Source organism: Kogia breviceps, chromosome 14 (genome assembly GCF_026419965.1).
Source record: "Kogia breviceps isolate mKogBre1 chromosome 14, mKogBre1 haplotype 1, whole genome shotgun sequence".
In the NCBI taxonomy this organism is placed as follows: Eukaryota; Metazoa; Chordata; class Mammalia; order Artiodactyla; family Physeteridae; genus Kogia; species Kogia breviceps.
The window spans coordinates 71341664-71359702 of NC_081323.1; the positions used below are offsets into that span (position 1 = coordinate 71341664).

Here is an 18039-nt window from a genome sequence, read left to right on the forward strand (position 1 = left end):
CAAGATGTCCTTCAGTAGGTGAGTGGATAAATAAACTGTAGCACATCCAATGGAATATTATTCAGTGCTAAAAAAAATGAGCTATGAAGCCATGAAAAGACATGGAGGAATCTTAAATGCGTTTTACTAAGTGAAAGAAGCTAATCTCAAAAGGCCACATACTGTGTGATTCCAACCATATGACATTCTGGGAAAGGCAAAACTATGGAGACAGTAAAAGGAACAGTGATTGCCAGGGGTTCAGTGGAGGGATGGATGAATAGGTGAAGCACAGAGGATTTTTTTAAGGCAGTGAAACTACTCTGTGTGATACTATCATGATGGATACATATTGTTACACGTTTGTCCAAACCCATGGAGTATACAACACCAAGAATGAACCATAATGTAAACTATGGATTTGGGTGATGACCATGTATCAGTGTAAGTTCATCAGTTATAACAAAGGTACCACTCTGGTGGGGAGGCAGATAACCATGAGGCTATGCACGTGTGGGGGGAGGAGGATATGGGAAATCTCTGGACCATCCCCTCAATTTTGCTGTGAACCTAAAACTGCTCTTAAAAGTAAAGTCTATTAAAAAATAACAATAACCTTTTGAACCCCATACCTCCACCTGTTATACTGTAAGTGTGTCATTTACATGCTGCTTACAGCAGTTAAAGAACAAACGAAGGGGTCCAGTAATGAGGAGTAGATTCCAAGTCACAATGAATGTCCCTCAGGTCTGTCAGTGTGTCTCTGTGACCATGTGTGGTGCTGCCTTTGGGAACTGCTAGCGCCTGGGAATGTGAAGGCCAAGTCCAAAGAATGGGCTGCTCTGAGCTCACAGCCGGGGGCAGGGACTCAGGACTGTGTGATGCTCACTAGTTGACAAAAAGTCTTGTATGGCCTCAACCTCAATCTTCTAAGAGGGAATCGCTCTCCACAAACCCTCCAAAACCCTGTCTGGACCTGTTCCCCAGCCACGGTCTCACATACCCACAGAGGCCGAGTCAGAATGTGGCTCTCAGACTCCGGTGCACATCAGAATCCTGGAGGAGCTTGCCAAAAAGCAGTTTCTCAGACTCTCCCTAAATCACTAAGTCATGTAGGGGGCCGAGAAATGTGCTTTTTTTCCTAAGAGCCCAGGTGATTCTTATGCAGGTGGGTCCAATGTTTCCAGGCACCTCTGGAGGGAAAATGTCACCACTTACAAGCAGCAGAGATGAAAGGGCCGCAGCCTTCTCCCCAGAGCCCCTGCCATGGCCACGGCTACCTGTGTGGTCTGGAAATGGATGGGCTCTCGATTCCTGCCAATGCTTGCCGAGGCAGGATTAAGATGAATTTTATAAGCACTAAAATGATTATGGTGGCTACCCCACCCTCATAGATAATCCGATACTAAAATAATAATACTAAGCTATTAAATAAGAAAGATCAACACACTTCTGGAGGTTTTTCTGTGCTACTTTAATGATCTTTTGTAAAAGTCAAGAATCAATTAATTTCCAATTCTCATTTTTTTTTCTCTCTCTCACTCTGTACCCCTGCTTTCCTGGTACACCAAACACGTTGGCTTATTCTGTGTAGTTGGTCAATCCTACACCAGTGCCTGTGAAGTTCCAGGCAAAGGGGATCTAGAACACAGAACTGGATAGAACTGCCGTCTCAGCTAGGATGGGGTGGGCTCTTGGCTCTGTGATCCAGGACCGGCTAGGACCAGGGCTTTGGGCTAGGCTGGTGTTCCAGTTGCGCCTGCAATCAACCAGATAATTAAGGACCAGGGAAAGATTTTACCCCAAACCGAGTAAAGGGGCTGATGAAGCAAAATGCCCAACATCAGGCTCTTCAGAAATAAATCTGGCCTAGAACTGGGTGCAGAGAAGGACAGGTAGCACCCACAGTGCCCTGCTCTGAGCTCCACTTCCTGCGCTTGGTTCTAAGGCAGGACACTCTCTCGACCGAGCATCTCTCTCTGGGTGGATGTGGCTGGACTCTGGCTGGACCGCCGTTCCTCCCCCATCGGCAGTTACTTCTTCAGAAGGTTCAGGATGGCTTTCAGTGATTCCTCTGAAGATGCTCTTCCCTTCCTGCTCCTCTGCAAGCCCCTGCCATCTTCTAAGAGATCTTCTAAAACTATAAATCAGATTGTGTTTCTCACATGTGTAAAGCCCTCCAAAAGCATGGACCACACGCCTTCCCAGCTTCCAGCCCCAGCCTGGAAGGGACTCCATCATCTGGCTCCTTCGTGGAACTGGTCTTATCCTGCCTCACCCTCACTCAGTCTGCTCCCTGCACTTTGCTTGGTTCCAGAAACACACTAAGTATTACCTTTCCCTGGGGCCTTTGCACTTGTGGTGCCCTCTTCCTAGAAAGTTCTTCCCTCAGATCTTCCCTTGAGTGGCCTCATCTTGTCACTCGGGTCACCTTCTCAGAGAGGCCTTCCCTGTCCACCCAATCTCACAATTTTCCCCCACTGCCCCCAGGTCACTCTCTCTCTCTCTCTCTGGGGTTTATTATTTTCTCTCTTTTTTTTTTTTTTTTTTTTTTTTGCGGTACACGGGCTTCTCACTGTCGTGGCCTCTCCCGTTGCGGAACACAGGCTCCGGACGCGCAGGCTCAGTGGCCATGGCTCACGGGCCCAGCCGCTCCGCGGCACGTGGGATCTTCCCGGACCGGGGCACGAACCCGTGTTCCCTGCGTCGGCAGGCGGACTCTCAACCACTGCGCCACCAGGGAAGCCCGGGGGTGGGGGGGGTGGTTATTATTTTCATGGCATTTATCACTATTTGAAATTACCTCTTCCTTTTTACAGAAACCTTTGTCTTGTTGATTTATTTGTTCACTCTCAGTCTCTCCCCCAATAGCATGTAACAGCCTTGAGATCCGGAACCTACACTGTTTCATTCACTGATGAATCTGACGTGCCCAGGACACTGCTTCATGCAAAGCAGGCACCTCAGTAGACATCTGTTGAACAAGGCTGAATTCAGGATGTGCACTGACAGCTGCTCAGGAACCTCAGAAGAGGATGTTTATTTCTCCTTAGCTCACTCACTCCAATGGTGCTCTCATTAGGAGCCGTGGGCCATAATTGCTGTACCCCCAAGTGCTTCGTCTTGCTCAGAGAGACAAAGTTTAGTTCAGAGTCCTCATTATCCGTGAATTCATTATCCAAATCCCTGCACATGCGCGGTTGCACAGACAAGCCAGCAAACTCCATCTTAATGTGAATATGTGATTCATCACTTGACCATTTATAAAGCCAGTCTCTACTCAGATACACCTCCAACCCCACCCCACCCCCGTTTAACACCCTACAATTCACAGTCTTTGCCGGGCAGCCTCTCTCTGGCTGCCAGCTCTTGTCGGCATGTGACCATACAGTGCAAATAGGAGGCAAAAATGATTGCAAAGTGAGATTGCGTATCTCGCATAATACACAGGACTTCATGAGATGGATGTGAGGGGCACTGAAGATCTGCTGGCATGTCACACCATGCCAGCCATGGGTGGCCGAGAGCCTGGCAGAGGGGCACTGGTTAACAACGGGAGAAGAGCAAACGGACAAGAGTGATGAGGTGATAGGCGCACGCAGTGATTCGAATGTTAAAGGATTAAGAGAAGCCCTTGAGAAAATGATGACACGCTCAAATATTTTTTGCAGAAATGACCCACTTTATGATCCTGCTCTGAAAGTCAGACTTTATAATCCAGCTGGGAAAGTGAAAGATTTCATATTGGACCATCATGTGATTTTATCAGACAAAGGATGCCCCCTCCCACCAAAAATCTACATAACTTACTTTTTGGTTCACCCTAGTGCACAGTAAGAAAAGATAAGACAAAATAAACATATTCTCATAAACGATCTTTTCATTTTCAAGATAAAGCTGGAAGTACATCTTTGAACTTTATTATTTGCTGTGAAATAATGGTCCCTATTTTTCAGTGGACTCCCCTAAAGGCTGTGGGTCTCAACCTTAGCTGAACAGTTAGACTCATCTGGGGAGCTCTGCAAACTCCAGATGCCCTGACTAATTAGTAAGACTCTCCAGGGATAGAACAGAGCATCGGTATTTTCCTACTGTGTCCCCAGCCCCCGTAATTCCCATTTGCAGCCCATGTTGAGAACCACCATTTTAAGGTAACTTATCCTCTGTAATAAAGGGGATATTTAACACTGCTTTAACACCAGGAACCCAAACGTTCTTACAATCAGGTGGTGACTTTTGCTTTCTTAACACAAGTATGTCCGGGGCACAAACAAGCTTGATGTTTGTTCTTCTTTCCTGATTTCTCAAGGCAGATTCATCACAATGAGGGCTTGAAAGACCTGTATCGCTGGATCCAGAGCCCTGGTCTCCAGTGAGCCTTGGTTTTGATTCTGAGCTGCATTTCAGGGGCCTGGCATTTCAGCTGGACTCGTGGCTGAGACGCGGCCAAGCTCTGGGCACTGGTTTGGCTGTGTTTCTGGGCTGGACCAGGTTCTGGGCACTGATGCTGGGCTCGGTGGGCTGGTTAGGAGGATCCACTCTCACTCGGAGCACATGGTAACGGTCCAGAGACTGCTCAGAAGTAATCTTTTGTCAGGTTGGGTGCTGCCACAGCCACCAAATTGTACCCAGGACCGCCAGTGTGGGCTGCTCACGATCCATGGGAGGTGGATGGGGCTCCTCCCGAAGACCACTGAGAGGCTCTGCCAGTGGGATCTCCTCCCATCAGAGGAGGGACATCCTGGGGACAGCTGCTCCCCATTCAGGGTCTCCCTTCAGGACCGCAAACTTGAAAAGGTTGGGCCTTGGATGACTCTCATTTCCCCAGGTCTTTCTGCTCTGGGTCTAGTTATTTCCTGACTTGAGGCCCAAACCCCTAAAGGCAGAGCTGTCTTTAGCTGACCCAGAAAAGCTCTGTCTGGCCCTTGCTCAAATCTGGTACAGCAAGCAGGTGGTCTACGCCTATTCCTGCTGGGGTGGGCCAGCTCCTCAGGCTGCCTGCCTGGCTCAGCCCTGTATGGGTGCACACGCACACGCACGCATGCACACGCACACACACGCGTGCACACGCATGCACACACACAAGCACACGCACACGGGTCTGCCCATGTGTATATATGTCCATGTGGGGGTGGCAGGGAGGAGACACGATCTCCAGCTTCCCCCTGGCTTCCTCTCCCCCCATGCCCGAAACAGAGCTCACAAATAACATTAAGAGCTGTCCCTTGTTAACCCTCTTCTTGGTGCCCAGAGCTGTGTTAGTACCACTTAGGGGTTTTTGCTAAGATCTAAGGCCCTGAGGTTAGTTAGACAGACCTTGGTTTTAGGCCTCAGTTTCCTCATCTAGAAATGGATTGACTGAATTCACACACACACACACACACACACACACACACACACACACACACAAAATACTTACCATCGCTCTAAAGCACTTGACAAATATTAACTCTTCTAATCCTCATTAAACCCCACGAGCTAGATACCATTAGTATTCTCCATTTACAGATGAGGAAACTGAGACACACATAAGTCAAGTAACTTGTAGCTAATACGTGGCACAGCTGTGACACTCACATGCAGGCAGTCAGGCTCCAGAATCCATACTCCTCACCCCAGCCTACAACCAGTAGGAGTGCCAGCTCCATGGGGTGGTAAGCAGTACCCCAGAGATCCCTTAACCCAATGCCTGGCCCAGAGTACATCTAAACAAACAGCAGATAATGTGCTTACTTCTTTGAGAAATCCTAACATCTGCAGAGTATTGGTATTTGAACAGATGAGGAGACAAAGGCTCAAGGGAATAAATAACTCACCCAAGGTCGCCCAACTAGTGAGTTAGTAAGTGATGGAATAGAGATTCGAACTCAGGCCTGAGGGCGCCAAGCTTTGCTCCTACCACTGCACCACACGACCTCTCTCCAGGTCAAATACATGCCTGCTGAAGAGGGGGCAGATTCTGTTTCTCCAGATTACAAGAATCTGACTTGTTTGTAAAAATTCACAGCATGGGCTTCCCTGGTGGCGCAGTGGTTGAGAATCTGCCTGCCAATGCAGGGGACACGGGTTCGAGCCCTGGTCTGGGAAGATCCCGCATGCCACGGAGCAACTAGAGCCGTGAGCCACAGCTACTGAGCCTGCACGTCTGGAGCCTGTGCTCCGCAACAAGAGAGGCCGCGATAGTGAGAGGCCCGCGCACCGCGATGAAGAGTGGCCCCCGCTTGCCGCAACTAGAGAAAGCCCTCGCACAGAAACGAAGACCCCACTCAGCCAAAATAAATAAATAAACTAATAAACTCCTACCCCCAACATCTTCTAAAAAAAAAAAAAAAATGTCACAACAAAGCAGCCTAATCCCCACTTCGTGACTGTTGATGGCCATTTCCCAGGATCAGGCTGGGTGCCCGCAGTACTTGGATCTGAAAGGAAATACTCAGGATGGAGACTGAGCCAAGGAATGTGGAAGCCCCACTTTCCCTGGAGATATGGGACAAGGGCTTTAACGGTTAAAAACAAAAATGTCCCATTTTAGGGGCTCCCTCCCCACCCTGGCTGCCTCCCTTGCATGTCTCGAAGCCACTCAGGACCACGTAGGTCCTTTAGGTTACCCTGATCCTAAGGAAGAGATGGAGTTGACCTTGGTCCTTGTGCAACCCAACCTCCTAGACATTCCAGAGACCTCAGTGCTGAAGGGACAGCTAGAAGGGCAGCTGATGGACCCGGTATCGCCACCACAATAGGCCCTCTTCCACCCACTGGCTTCCCCTGTGTCCCCCAAACTAACCAAGCTCATTCCCAACTCCAGAGCCTGTGTGCTTGCAGTGCCCTTGGCCTAGAAAGCTCTTTCCGTGGCTCTTCACACAACTGACTCTTTCTTTTTATCACGTCTGAGCTCACCTGTCCCCCCGAAACACCTTGCCTCAAATTGCCCAGCATCTCCCCCACCCAATGCACAGTCACCATCACATCATCAGTGTGGGCTTCCTTCAGAGCACAGTTTTCTTATTCTTTTATTGACTATATAGACTCTCTTTTCCAGTGAGAATGTAAATTCTGAGGAACAGAATCTTCTCTGTCTTGGCCACTAGTCAATTCCTAGGACTTAAAACAGCTCTGGTACACTGTGGGTGGGTGTTTGATAAATTTGGGGGAATGGTGGAAGGAAAAAAGGAAGGAAGGAAGGAAGGAAGGAGGAGAAAAAGTTTGAATCAGTCAATCTTCACAGCCCAGTTCTCAGATCTGCCTACCCCAGGTACCCATCACATTATCACCTGTCACCAGTGACCACTGGATCTGTCCCCCAGACCAACCGCCACTGATCCTCTGAAAGCCCTGAACTACTAGCCCCCTGACGGGGACTCACTCACTCCCATCACCTCACACACCATTCCACTCTGCCTGAAGGCACACACCTCCCTTACTCGGATTAACTTTTAATTAACCTTCAGATCTCAGCTTAGACATGATTTCATTCAACATTCAGTTAACAAAAATCACTCTACGAAGTTATCAAGTGAGAGAATTTTTGGTGTAGAGGGAAGTGCTTTTACTTTAATCTTATGCCATTCTGTATATACTGTTTGAATTTTCTAACTACATACATATATCCTTTTAATTTAACAGGGATTATCTGAATATGGGATAATGGACTGCTTCTTATTTTCTTTGTAATATTTCTCTTCTTTGAAAAAATATCCTAATAAATGTTCCTTTTAAATGTCAGTGCCACAATGACTTAATTATTACAGCTTTATTTTACGGTTTAATGTCTTAGAAGAAGCCAACTTCTTGAGTTCTTTCATTCATTCTACTATTTTTTTTCCCAGCAAATTGCCTCCAGCTTCCCATATAGACTATTCTATCACCTGGAAAAATGATAATTTTAGCCTATTTTTTTTTTCTATTGCGTATAACTCTTAATTCTGCTTTATTTCTTCTTGCACTGGAGCTTGTAGAATCATGGTACATAATCGAGGCAATGGTGGGCATTCGTATCTCATTCTTGATTGTAATGGGACTATTTCTAGGGTTTGACCTTTGAGAAGGATTGTTGGTTTAAAGGAGGTGCCTTCCTCATAGGAAGGAGGTATCCTTCCATCGTCTGAGCCAGAGAAGAACCATTAACACAATCTTCTCTGCCCAGGATGAGGCTTGGTGTCACCCCATAGCCAGTCTCTGTAATTACACTTCAACACTTCGGGAAATCTCTCCTGGCTCTACCTGCGGTTCCAAACCTCTTCCTGGGGTCCTGGAGTCTGTGTATTCTCACAGCCTAGCTCTTCTACATGCTCTGCTCTGGCTTCCCACCACCTCTCACCTGTAACCACTGGATCTGTCCCCCAGACCAACAACCACTGATCCTTCTCCGAGTTCACCACGTTCCTAGTTTCTGCTTCTCTCTGCCCCAGTGCCTTAGCCTAAATTCTGCTAGGACAGTGCTTATCTCTGTATCCTGACTTCATCCTTGCAGGGTACCTGTTTTCAGTATCTCTTCTGGCCTCTGCAGTTCATGGGCAAGTCCAATCCCATCCTTTTTTTTCTTAGATTTACTGATGTGGGGAAATACTGATGAGAAAATGTAAGTGAAAAGAAGATCAGCAAGATCCTGATTTTATAAAACAATTTGTGTGTGAAAGCCTGGGGGTAGGGGCAGCAGTGGGGCGTGTGAGGGGAGCCTGGAAGGAAACATATAGAAATGCTAAATAGTGGTTATTTCTGGGAGCTGGCAATATGCTACTTATATGAATGGCCAAGTTCACTTTTTGATGAGTGTATCACTTGTGCCAGCAGCTTCATTTTCAGTGTGGAGTCTTCCTCAGGGAAATTCTTGATTCCTTTTCTTTTATATCGCTTTTTAAAATCTCACCATGGCACAAATGTGTCTCTTCTGGTCCTAAAATACCTACCAAAACCAATGGTAGGAAGAGCTATAATTTATTGAGTTCTTACCGCGTGCCAGGAACTGTACTAAGTGCCTAGGTCATTACCTGATTTTAACAGAGTTCTGTGGAAAACGCTGCGTATAGCACCAGGTGCTGTAACTACTATTACAGCTTCAATTAATTCTCATGACAACCGCATGAAGTTATTATTGTCATTATCTTTATCCTGGAGAAGAAGAAGAAACTGAGGTTTGGAGAGGTAATTGGCCATAAGTTCCTCAAGTGACATAGGGCCTGGGGAGGTGGGGGGAACTTTGGCCAACTAGAGGGCTGGCAACCAGTCCAAAGTGGGGGATGCCTGGCCGCTAGGGATTGTTTTCCCATGGAAATGTGGGACAGAGAGCCCCATTTTTCAAGAGAAGCTTCAAATGAGCATTCATGTGACATATCCTGAATTCTAAATTGCAGCAGCATATTTAGTTTTTTAAAAAAACAATAAAATACTACAAGTAAAAAACAGAACAAAACAAACAAACAAACAAATACACCAAACAAACCATTCTGCAACCCAGATTTGCCATAGATGAGCATTATCTGCTTTAGAATCACCAGCTTGGAGTACGTCCTCCAGTCCCAAGAAGGCCCAAATTCCTGTTTGCTTTCCACTTTTGCCCTCCCAGAGTTTGTGCTACTTCCCAGGATAGAAATCTCCAGGGCAGTGATCAGCAAAATTCTCCTTAGCCAGAGAGTCAATATTTTTGGCTTTGCCGTCTCTGCCACAACTACTCAGCTCTGCCATTTGGCACGAAAACCATAAACAAACGGGCATGGTTGTGTTTCAATACAATTTTATTTATAGACACTGAAAGTTGAATTTCATCTATGTTTTTGCTTGTCATGAAACAGTATTCTTCTTTTGATTTTTTTTCTAATCATCTGTATATGCAAAAACCAGCCTTAGCTTGTGGGCTATAGAAAACAGGTGGTGGGACGCTTTAGACCATTTAAAATTCGTGACTGTTTCTCCAGGAGCTGCTGGTGTTTGCTGGCTCCACATCCTAGTTTCAGGCTGCCTTAAGCCACCTTAGGTAAGGCCCATTTCACAAGCAGATGTGAGCATGTGTGTAGTTACTTATGCCCACGTGGTTCTGACTGGTCTGTTTCAGTAGCTTTCACATTTAATCTTCAGCTGAACATTTCCTTCCTATGAAATCTTTCATGGAGAATGTAAAACAGCTAATGATAGGTGGTCCCACAACCACCATCCTTGTCCTGCTCTGTGGCCCCTGATGCACATCACAGAAAAAGCACGGTGGATGGAAACACCAACTGATCCCGTTCATAGCAGTGGATGGACCGTGAAATTATCATAAAGCCATCTGGCAAAGGATTTTGCTTACAACTCTAAAATGTGTTGAAGAGAGTGCAATTCACAGTAGTGATTATGAACTTGGCTTTGGAGCCTGGAAGACTTACCCTTGAGTGTGCCACTTATAGCTGTGTCCTTGCGGAAATCACTTACTTCAGGTTTCCTCATCTGTAAAATACGGCTCATAATACCAGGTACCTCCCCAGGCTGTCTTGAGAGCTAGAGAGGATAAAACATGTAAAGTGTTTAGAATGGCATGTGGTAGACGGTAAGTGCTTCATGTGTGTGACTTATTCTGATTTGTTACCCAGCCAGCTGGAAGGCGATGGGGCTTAAAAGCAAACAGGAATCTGTGAATGGAACTCTAAAATCCAAACAAGAAAAATGAAGGCCTTCTTTCAATATCAGGGAAGGAGTTCTGAGTTTGTTTTTCTTCCCAGAATTTCCTTGAGTCTTCAAGCCTTCTCTCCAAGACCCCGCCCTCTTGGTTCTGAGTCCATTCTTTGCCTGGTAAGCAGAGAATCAGAACCAAGAGGATGGGCTCATATCACATTGCATTTATTGTGAAATGCCTCTGGTTTGGAGCCTATTTATAGTATGTGTTAAATGCATGGCACTCTTTAAGACATGGAAGCAACTTAAATGTCCATTGACAGATGAATGGATGAAGAGGATGTGAGATACACACACACACAAACACACACACACACACACACAGAGGAATATTACTCAGCCATAAAAAAGAATGAAATAAGGCCATTTTCAGCAACATGGATGAACCTAGAGATTATCATACTAAGTGAAGTAAGTCAGAAAGAGAAAGACGAATACCATATGATATCACTTATATGTGGAATCTAAAATATGACATAAGTGAACTTCCACAAAACAGAAACAGACTCACAGAACAGACTTGTGGTTACCAAGGGTGGTGGGGGGAGTATGGGAGGGATGGAGTGGGAGTTTGGGATTAGCAGATGCAAACTATTATATACAGAATGAATAAACAACAAGGTCCTAGTGTATAGCATATGGAACTATATTCAATATCCTGTAATAAACCATAATAGAAAAGAATATGAAAAATTATGTATATATATATGTATAACTGAATCATGTTGCTGTACAGCAGAAACTAACACAACACTGTAAATCAACTATGCTTCAATAAAATAAATTTTAAAAAATACATGGCACTCATTATTATAAGTTAATAATAGGCATAATAATAATGGCTACCTTCATATTGTAACAGTAAAGCCCATTCAACTATTGACTCTTCCCTTCACCAGCTGTGACAACTCTCTTTCCTCTGTGATCCTGCGTTGTCTTATCATCAAATATCAGTGTGAATAGTTCCTACCTCCTAAGGCAATGGAGGAGAGCAAATGAGAGGAGAATGTAGGTTTCAGCTCTGTGCCTAGCCCACTAGAAGCACTTAAAAAGTGCTGGCCATTATCATGACGTGCCTAGAGCTTTGCGAAAATTATCTCATCTTCATATATGGCCTTATTTAATTCTTACAGTAACTGCTCTGAAATATAAGCTCAGCTATGTGTGAACATAAGCCTTGTCCACTGTCCACGACACCACCTTGCCCCTCACCTCCAGGCCGTCTCTGCAGGCGGAGACAAGCACAATAAGGCATAATTTCATGCTGTGTTGTGGTGAGAGGTTCTGAAATTGTTTGTCATTTATGAGAACTGGCAGAGCCATTAGCTGCCCCAGAGATTGGTTAATTGGCTAGTGAACAAACACCACAGCAATTATCAAACACCCACAACGAGTTAAGTCAGGCTGATGTCAAAGAAAGAAAAGGAAAGAAAATGCTGACTGTCAGTGTCCCCAGGGTGCACCTGCGCAATTCTGTGTCCCCTGAAGGAGTGAGCCACACTGCAGAGCAAAGCAAGCTGTGATCCTGGGTGAGGGGAGCGGGGAAGGGGGTGGTCCTGTGTCAGATATGAGCATTATCCAATCAGGGAGAGTGGGTTACTCCAGAATCCATGCCTAGAATCCACACCGAGGAGTCAGCAGACCTTGATTGGAATTTTGGCTCTACTACTTACCGGTATGACTTCAAGCAAAGTTCTTATGGCCAGCTGCCTCAAGCTGCCTCATCTGCAAAATGGGAAGATAAATAAATAAATAAATAAATAAATATATATATATAATATAATATATATAAGTATATATGAATATATGTGTATATATATATTCCGCTTCTTTTTCCCCTTTCCCCTCACTAATTGGGAAAAAAAGAAAAAGATAAGACAAGACAGTTCTCATGATGAATCCTTATGCTTCATAGCTCTTTGCGCTTCTAAATAGATCCCACCATCATGCAAAATCTAGGAAGCAGAAAGTTTCCATCTTCGGCTTTATTTTTATTTTTTTCCTCTACCAATCTCCTTTTTGTGCCCTAAGAAAGATGCTGATGGGCCAACCGAGGCAGAGCCTGCAACAACCATAAAGCATCTTCACCGTGGGGGTGAGGGTGCAGGCTGGGCCCCAGGGGCTCTTTTCACCCCTCCCCCGCCAGCTCAGGGCCACGTTTGTTTCCGCAGGGGCTTTCCGAGGCGTGTGCAAGAAAATTGATCACTTCCCGGAAGATGCTGACTACGAACAGGACACAGCTGAGTATCTCCTGCGTAAGTTCCCCCTTCGCGCGTGCCCCTGGGGTGGGGTGGGCGAGGAGGGCTGCCCTGAGGTTGTCCAGCTGCCTCTGAGTTTGAGGCTCCCCAATACCCAGCCCCAGAAATGGATACGTGCAAAGAAGCTTCAGGAAAATCTTTGCTACTAGACAGAGACATGCAGGTGGTTCTGACATCTGAATCTCTTTCATTTCAATGAAATAGAAATAGGAAAAAAAAAAAAAAAGGGAGCTGTGTCAAAACTCAAAAGTTCTTTTTAGTCTGCTTAGGAGGAAATCTAAGGATTTTGTTCAACTTGAATACAAGTTTTCACCTTCCCCAGAGGGCTGAGTTGAGGTGCTAATGGGCTAAGTGCTAGTGGGTGAGGTGCTAATGGGCGAGGTCCTAACAGGCAAGGTCTGGGAGAATAGAAGCAAACCAAGGTTCACCCCCTCTTCAGTTTCAATCTCATTGGGGCAGGACCAGTGTCTCCCCCTAGATTGTCCCAAGGTCAGTAACCCGGATATGACATGGAACTGTCACAAACGCAGCACGTAGGAGGCAACAGTGTGTGCTGGTTTAGAGCAAGGGCTCTTGATCCTGGTTGACTTGGGCTTTTACTCCAGTGACGCCCTACTAGCTGGGCTGGACCTGGGCCAGGCTGCTTTACCTCTCATCTCTCACCTTTCTTCATAGTCAGCAATAAAGATGATAATGTCATCCATCTGACAGGGTCATGAAAATTAAATAAGCTGACGCACGTTAAGCTCCCCCCGGGGCCAACATGGACTCAACGAAGCCATACGTGTGGGCTCTTTTCTGGCACGTGGGATGAGCAATGGTCAAGGCTCAGTGGTAGCCACAGGCCTGACATTAATCCAGGCACAGAGAGAATTGGGGATTTAATGTAATTTAGATAGAATTTCTTCAACAGGGAGGTGTGTCAAATTCGCTCAAAAGAAAAGTTCTAAGGCATTGACTAATTTACTATTAGAGAGTGTTAAATGTAGCATTTTAAAAAACTGCTGTTATACATAGAAACTTCAAGAAATTGTGCTATTCGGGTTATGCTTGTAACTCGTAGCTCAAGAAGAGTGTTTTTACAATTGAAATCATTGTTAGCTCTACTCACGCTTGCTGGTCTACACATGGGCAGTGGGTCTATATATGAGCCTTTAATCACATAACAATGTAAGTGGTGCGAGGGGTCAATTTGAAAGAAAGCCATTTCTAAGCTAATTTTTAAAACATAAACATATTATTTCTCTTTTCTCAGTCCTTATCCATCTACTAGGATTTACCCAAATGCCAGCTAGAACTTATATGAGCAGCTTAAAAGGATTTGATGTGGGAATAGAGGCCACGTTTAGAGAGGTAGCTTGACCAAAGTTTGGGATAGATTACTTGGACCTCCTTTTTTTTTTTTTTTTTTTTTTTTTTGCGGTACGTGGGCCTCTCACTGTTGTGGCCTCTCCCGTTGCGGAGCACAGGCTCCGGACACGCAGGCCTAGCGGCCATGGCTCACGGGCTTAGTCGCTCCGCGGCATGTGGGATCTTCCCGGACCGGGACACGAACCCGTGTCTCCTGCATCGGCAGGCGGATTCTCAACCACTGTGCCACCAGGGAAGCCCTGGACCTCCTTTTGAGGATGATTTTAAAGTCATCTCCAGTGGGGTTTTACCAGAGTGACTGTAGTTTTTGTTTTTCTTTCCTATTTTGATGTTTGCCCTGTTGGGGACTAAACAGAACTGTGACCTCTATTTCACAACTTGCAAAACTGATTTTAATTTCTTCCAAGAGATCCATCGCTTTTCTGACAAAATATATTTCTCCCCTCTGGGAAGGTGGAGGTCCTCACCATCAGCCACAGAAACAAGTTAAGGGGGGACCTTCCTGAGCACACGAATTTCCTGCAGGGAACTTTGGAATCCCCAAGCCAGTCACGTGGCGCCAGGGTCATGTTCCTGCAGGGGTGTCCGGGCCCATGCGGCACACGTGCTGCCAGTTCCTGTTGCGACCACACCCTGGTGGGGTGGGATTCTGCACATTGATTATTCTGCTATTTCCTCTTTCTCATGTGCGGTTAGGGAGGCTGCAGCTTAAACCTATAGCAGAAGGTTTAATCAGGGACTTCCCTGGTTGTCCCACGGCAGGGGGCCTGGGTTCGATCCCTGGTCGGGGAACTAAGATCCCACAAGCCCCGTGGCACAGCTGGAAAAAAAAAAAAAAAAAAAAAAAAAAAAAAAAGAACCAATCTAGGGTAAACTGAGTTAGGAGAAAAAGGCAGCAGAGCATGTCCTGTGTGAGACCGACACCTGTAGCCTCAGTTTATAGAAACTGCTGTTATCTCACTTGTGTGGTAGAGGTGGGCTCTGGCCACCAATTGGTTGCCACGTGGTTCCTGGAAAACAATCACATTCCCACATCTCATAGCCACACATTTCAAATATACACAACCGACACAATTCAGCAGCTTCCAATGTTCAGATCATCTCCTTCGGGCATAATCATACTTTAATCATACTTTGAAACTAAAAAAAAATTTTTAAAGGTGCTCTCCTTTAATCAATTGAACTCATCACATTGAATATTCGAGCAATTCCCATCAAGTACACAATGCAAATGATCACTTTAAAGATCTGTGCACGCTTGAAATCACTGGGAACAGACCCATCCCTGATACTTGTGGGTCCCAGGGCCAAGGTTCACATGGTAACCCGTAGGCCATAGGTGTAAATATTTAGAAGTTATAAATAAGCTATGGCCACCCAAGATCCCAATGCCTACTTCCCAGGGATCGCCCCCTTGACTTGGGGGCTAAATGAACCAGGGGGCCAGCCCTCCCTCCTGCAAGCCTGTGTGGGAGCAGGGAAGCACAAAGCAAGCCGGGCCTGGGCCAGGACCGTGACTGACTGGCCTGAAGCTAGGATGGGTACTGATTTAATCACGCTCCCAGGGGTCAGGGCAGCCACGTTCCCTCCCCCTATGCCTCACTTCTCCCATCAAGGTTTCTAGGCAGTTTGAAGCCCCTTCCAAAACTTCCCCATTGCAGCAGGGACAGTTACTGGGACCCTGGTCTGCCCAGCCCCAATGGTGGGGGTCTTGGGGTGACCATCCTTAAGCAAAAGCTAGAACTCTTTCATTTTCTTCTCCTCATGAAGAGAACCTCACCCCTGTCTGCTTTTGTCGACCCCTCACCCCCGTTCTCCATCGGCCCTCCCAGGCAATCCCCGTAGGCTAAGTCAGCCACCAAACTTGCAGAAAACTTTTCCCATAAAAACAAACAAACAGGACTTCCCTGGCGGCGCAGTGGTTAAGAATCCACCTGCCAATGCAGAGGACGCAGGTTCGAGCCCTTGTCTGGGAAGATCCCACATACCGCGGAGCAACTGGGCCTGTGTGCCACAACTACTGAGCCCATGTGCCACAACTACTGAGCCCATGTGCCTAGAGCCCGTGCTCTGCAACAAGAGAAGCCACCACAATAAGAAGCCCACACACCCCGAGGAAGAGTAGCCCCCCCTCACCGCAACCAGAGAAAAGCCCACGCACAGCACTGAAGACCCAACACAGCCCGAAATATACATATATATAAATAAATAAAAATGAAAAACGAAAAACAAAAACAGTCCTGGTGTTGTGGAAACCCAGTCCTCTGCATTCGGAGTCTGAGCACCGCCACGCAGTAGCAATAGGAAGGGCTGCAGCTGAACCCACAGGGAAACACACAATAAATGCAGGGACATAAAGTTCTGAACGCTGAGCTTTGAACTTCCACGCCAGAGATGAAGCAGCCACCTTCCTGCTGCCCCACTGCTCCTCCTGCACGCGTGCCGGGACTTTAAAGATGCCACTGCCGGCTCAGAGGCGAAGCACCAGGCATGGGAGTCGTCCTCAACAACGCTTTCTCTCACACCCCACCCCCAATTCTGTTGGCTTTACCTTCAGGATGTATCCTGAGTCCCACACCTCTCCCCACCTGTCTGCCACCCCAGTCCAAGGCACAGTCAGCTCAGGCCTGGGTTCTTACCGTCCTTCAAGAGCCCCACACCTGGCTGCAGGCTCTGCTCGCACTAGCTTAAAATTCTTCTTCTTCTTCTTTTTTTAATTTGCTTTTGACGGTCATCCTTCATTTTAATTCTTCTTCTTCTTCTTTTTTTAATTTGCTTTTGACGGTCATCCTTCATTTTATTTTTTCTTCCAGATTTATTGATATATAAGTGACATACAGCACTGTATAAGTTTAAGGTGTACAGCATAATGGTTTGACGTCCATACATCATGACATGATGACCACAGTAAGCTTAGTGAACATCCATCACCTCACATAGATACAAAATTAAAGATATAGAACAAAATGGTTTTTTCCTTGTGATGAGGACTCAGGATTTACTCTCTTTTCTTTTTCTTTTTTTTGCGGTACGCGGGCCTCTCACTGTTGTGGCCTCTCCCGTTGCGGAGCACAGGCTCCGGACGCACAGGCTCAGCAGCCATGGCTCACGGGCCCAGCCGCTCCGCGGCACGTGGGATCTTCCCGGACCGGGGCACGAACCCATGTCCCCTGCATCGGCAGGCAGACCCCCAACCACTGCGCCACCAGGGAAGCCCAGGATTTACTCTCTTAATTTTCATATATAACATCCAGCTGTGTTAATTATATTTATCATGTTGTACATTATAGCCCTAGTACTTATTCATCTTATAACCGGAAGTTTGTGCCTTTTGACCACCTTCCTCTAATTCCCCCTCCCCCCAGCCCCACCTCTTGTAACCACAAATCTGATTTCTTTTTCTATGAGTCTGTTTGTTTTTGATGTATATCTGATGTACAACACTACGTTGGTTTCCATTACACAACATAGTGATTTGGTACCTCTCTACATTTCAAAATGATCACCATGATAAGTCCAGTTATCATGCCATCTTGAAATGCTTAATACTTTTGGAACAAGAGGCCTTGCATTTTCATTCTGCACAGGGCCCTGCAAATTAGGTAGCGGGTCCTGCCCGTCCTCTCTATTAGAATGTAAGTTCCACAAGGGCAGGACCTTAGCTCTTTTGTACCTCAGTGGACACAGAATTTATCCAACTGATATTCTGGCCCAAGTGTTCCAGGAAATACTCTTATACTGGCTGGGTAAATACTGGGATCCCCACCTGAAGGTCCCTCCTCCCCAG

The 18039-nt window shown here is 46.3% G+C and overlaps 1 protein-coding gene across 1 annotated transcript in view; it reads left to right on the forward strand.

The window, feature by feature from the left end:
• CACNG3 (calcium voltage-gated channel auxiliary subunit gamma 3) overlaps nucleotides 1-18039 on the forward strand; it is an 89807-nt gene that overhangs the window by 65089 nt on the left and 6679 nt on the right. Inside the window, exon 2 of the mRNA XM_059037037.2 lies at nucleotides 12795-12878. Coding sequence (XP_058893020.1) covers nucleotides 12795-12878 — 84 coding nt within the window. The remainder of the gene's footprint in view (nucleotides 1-12794; nucleotides 12879-18039) is intronic.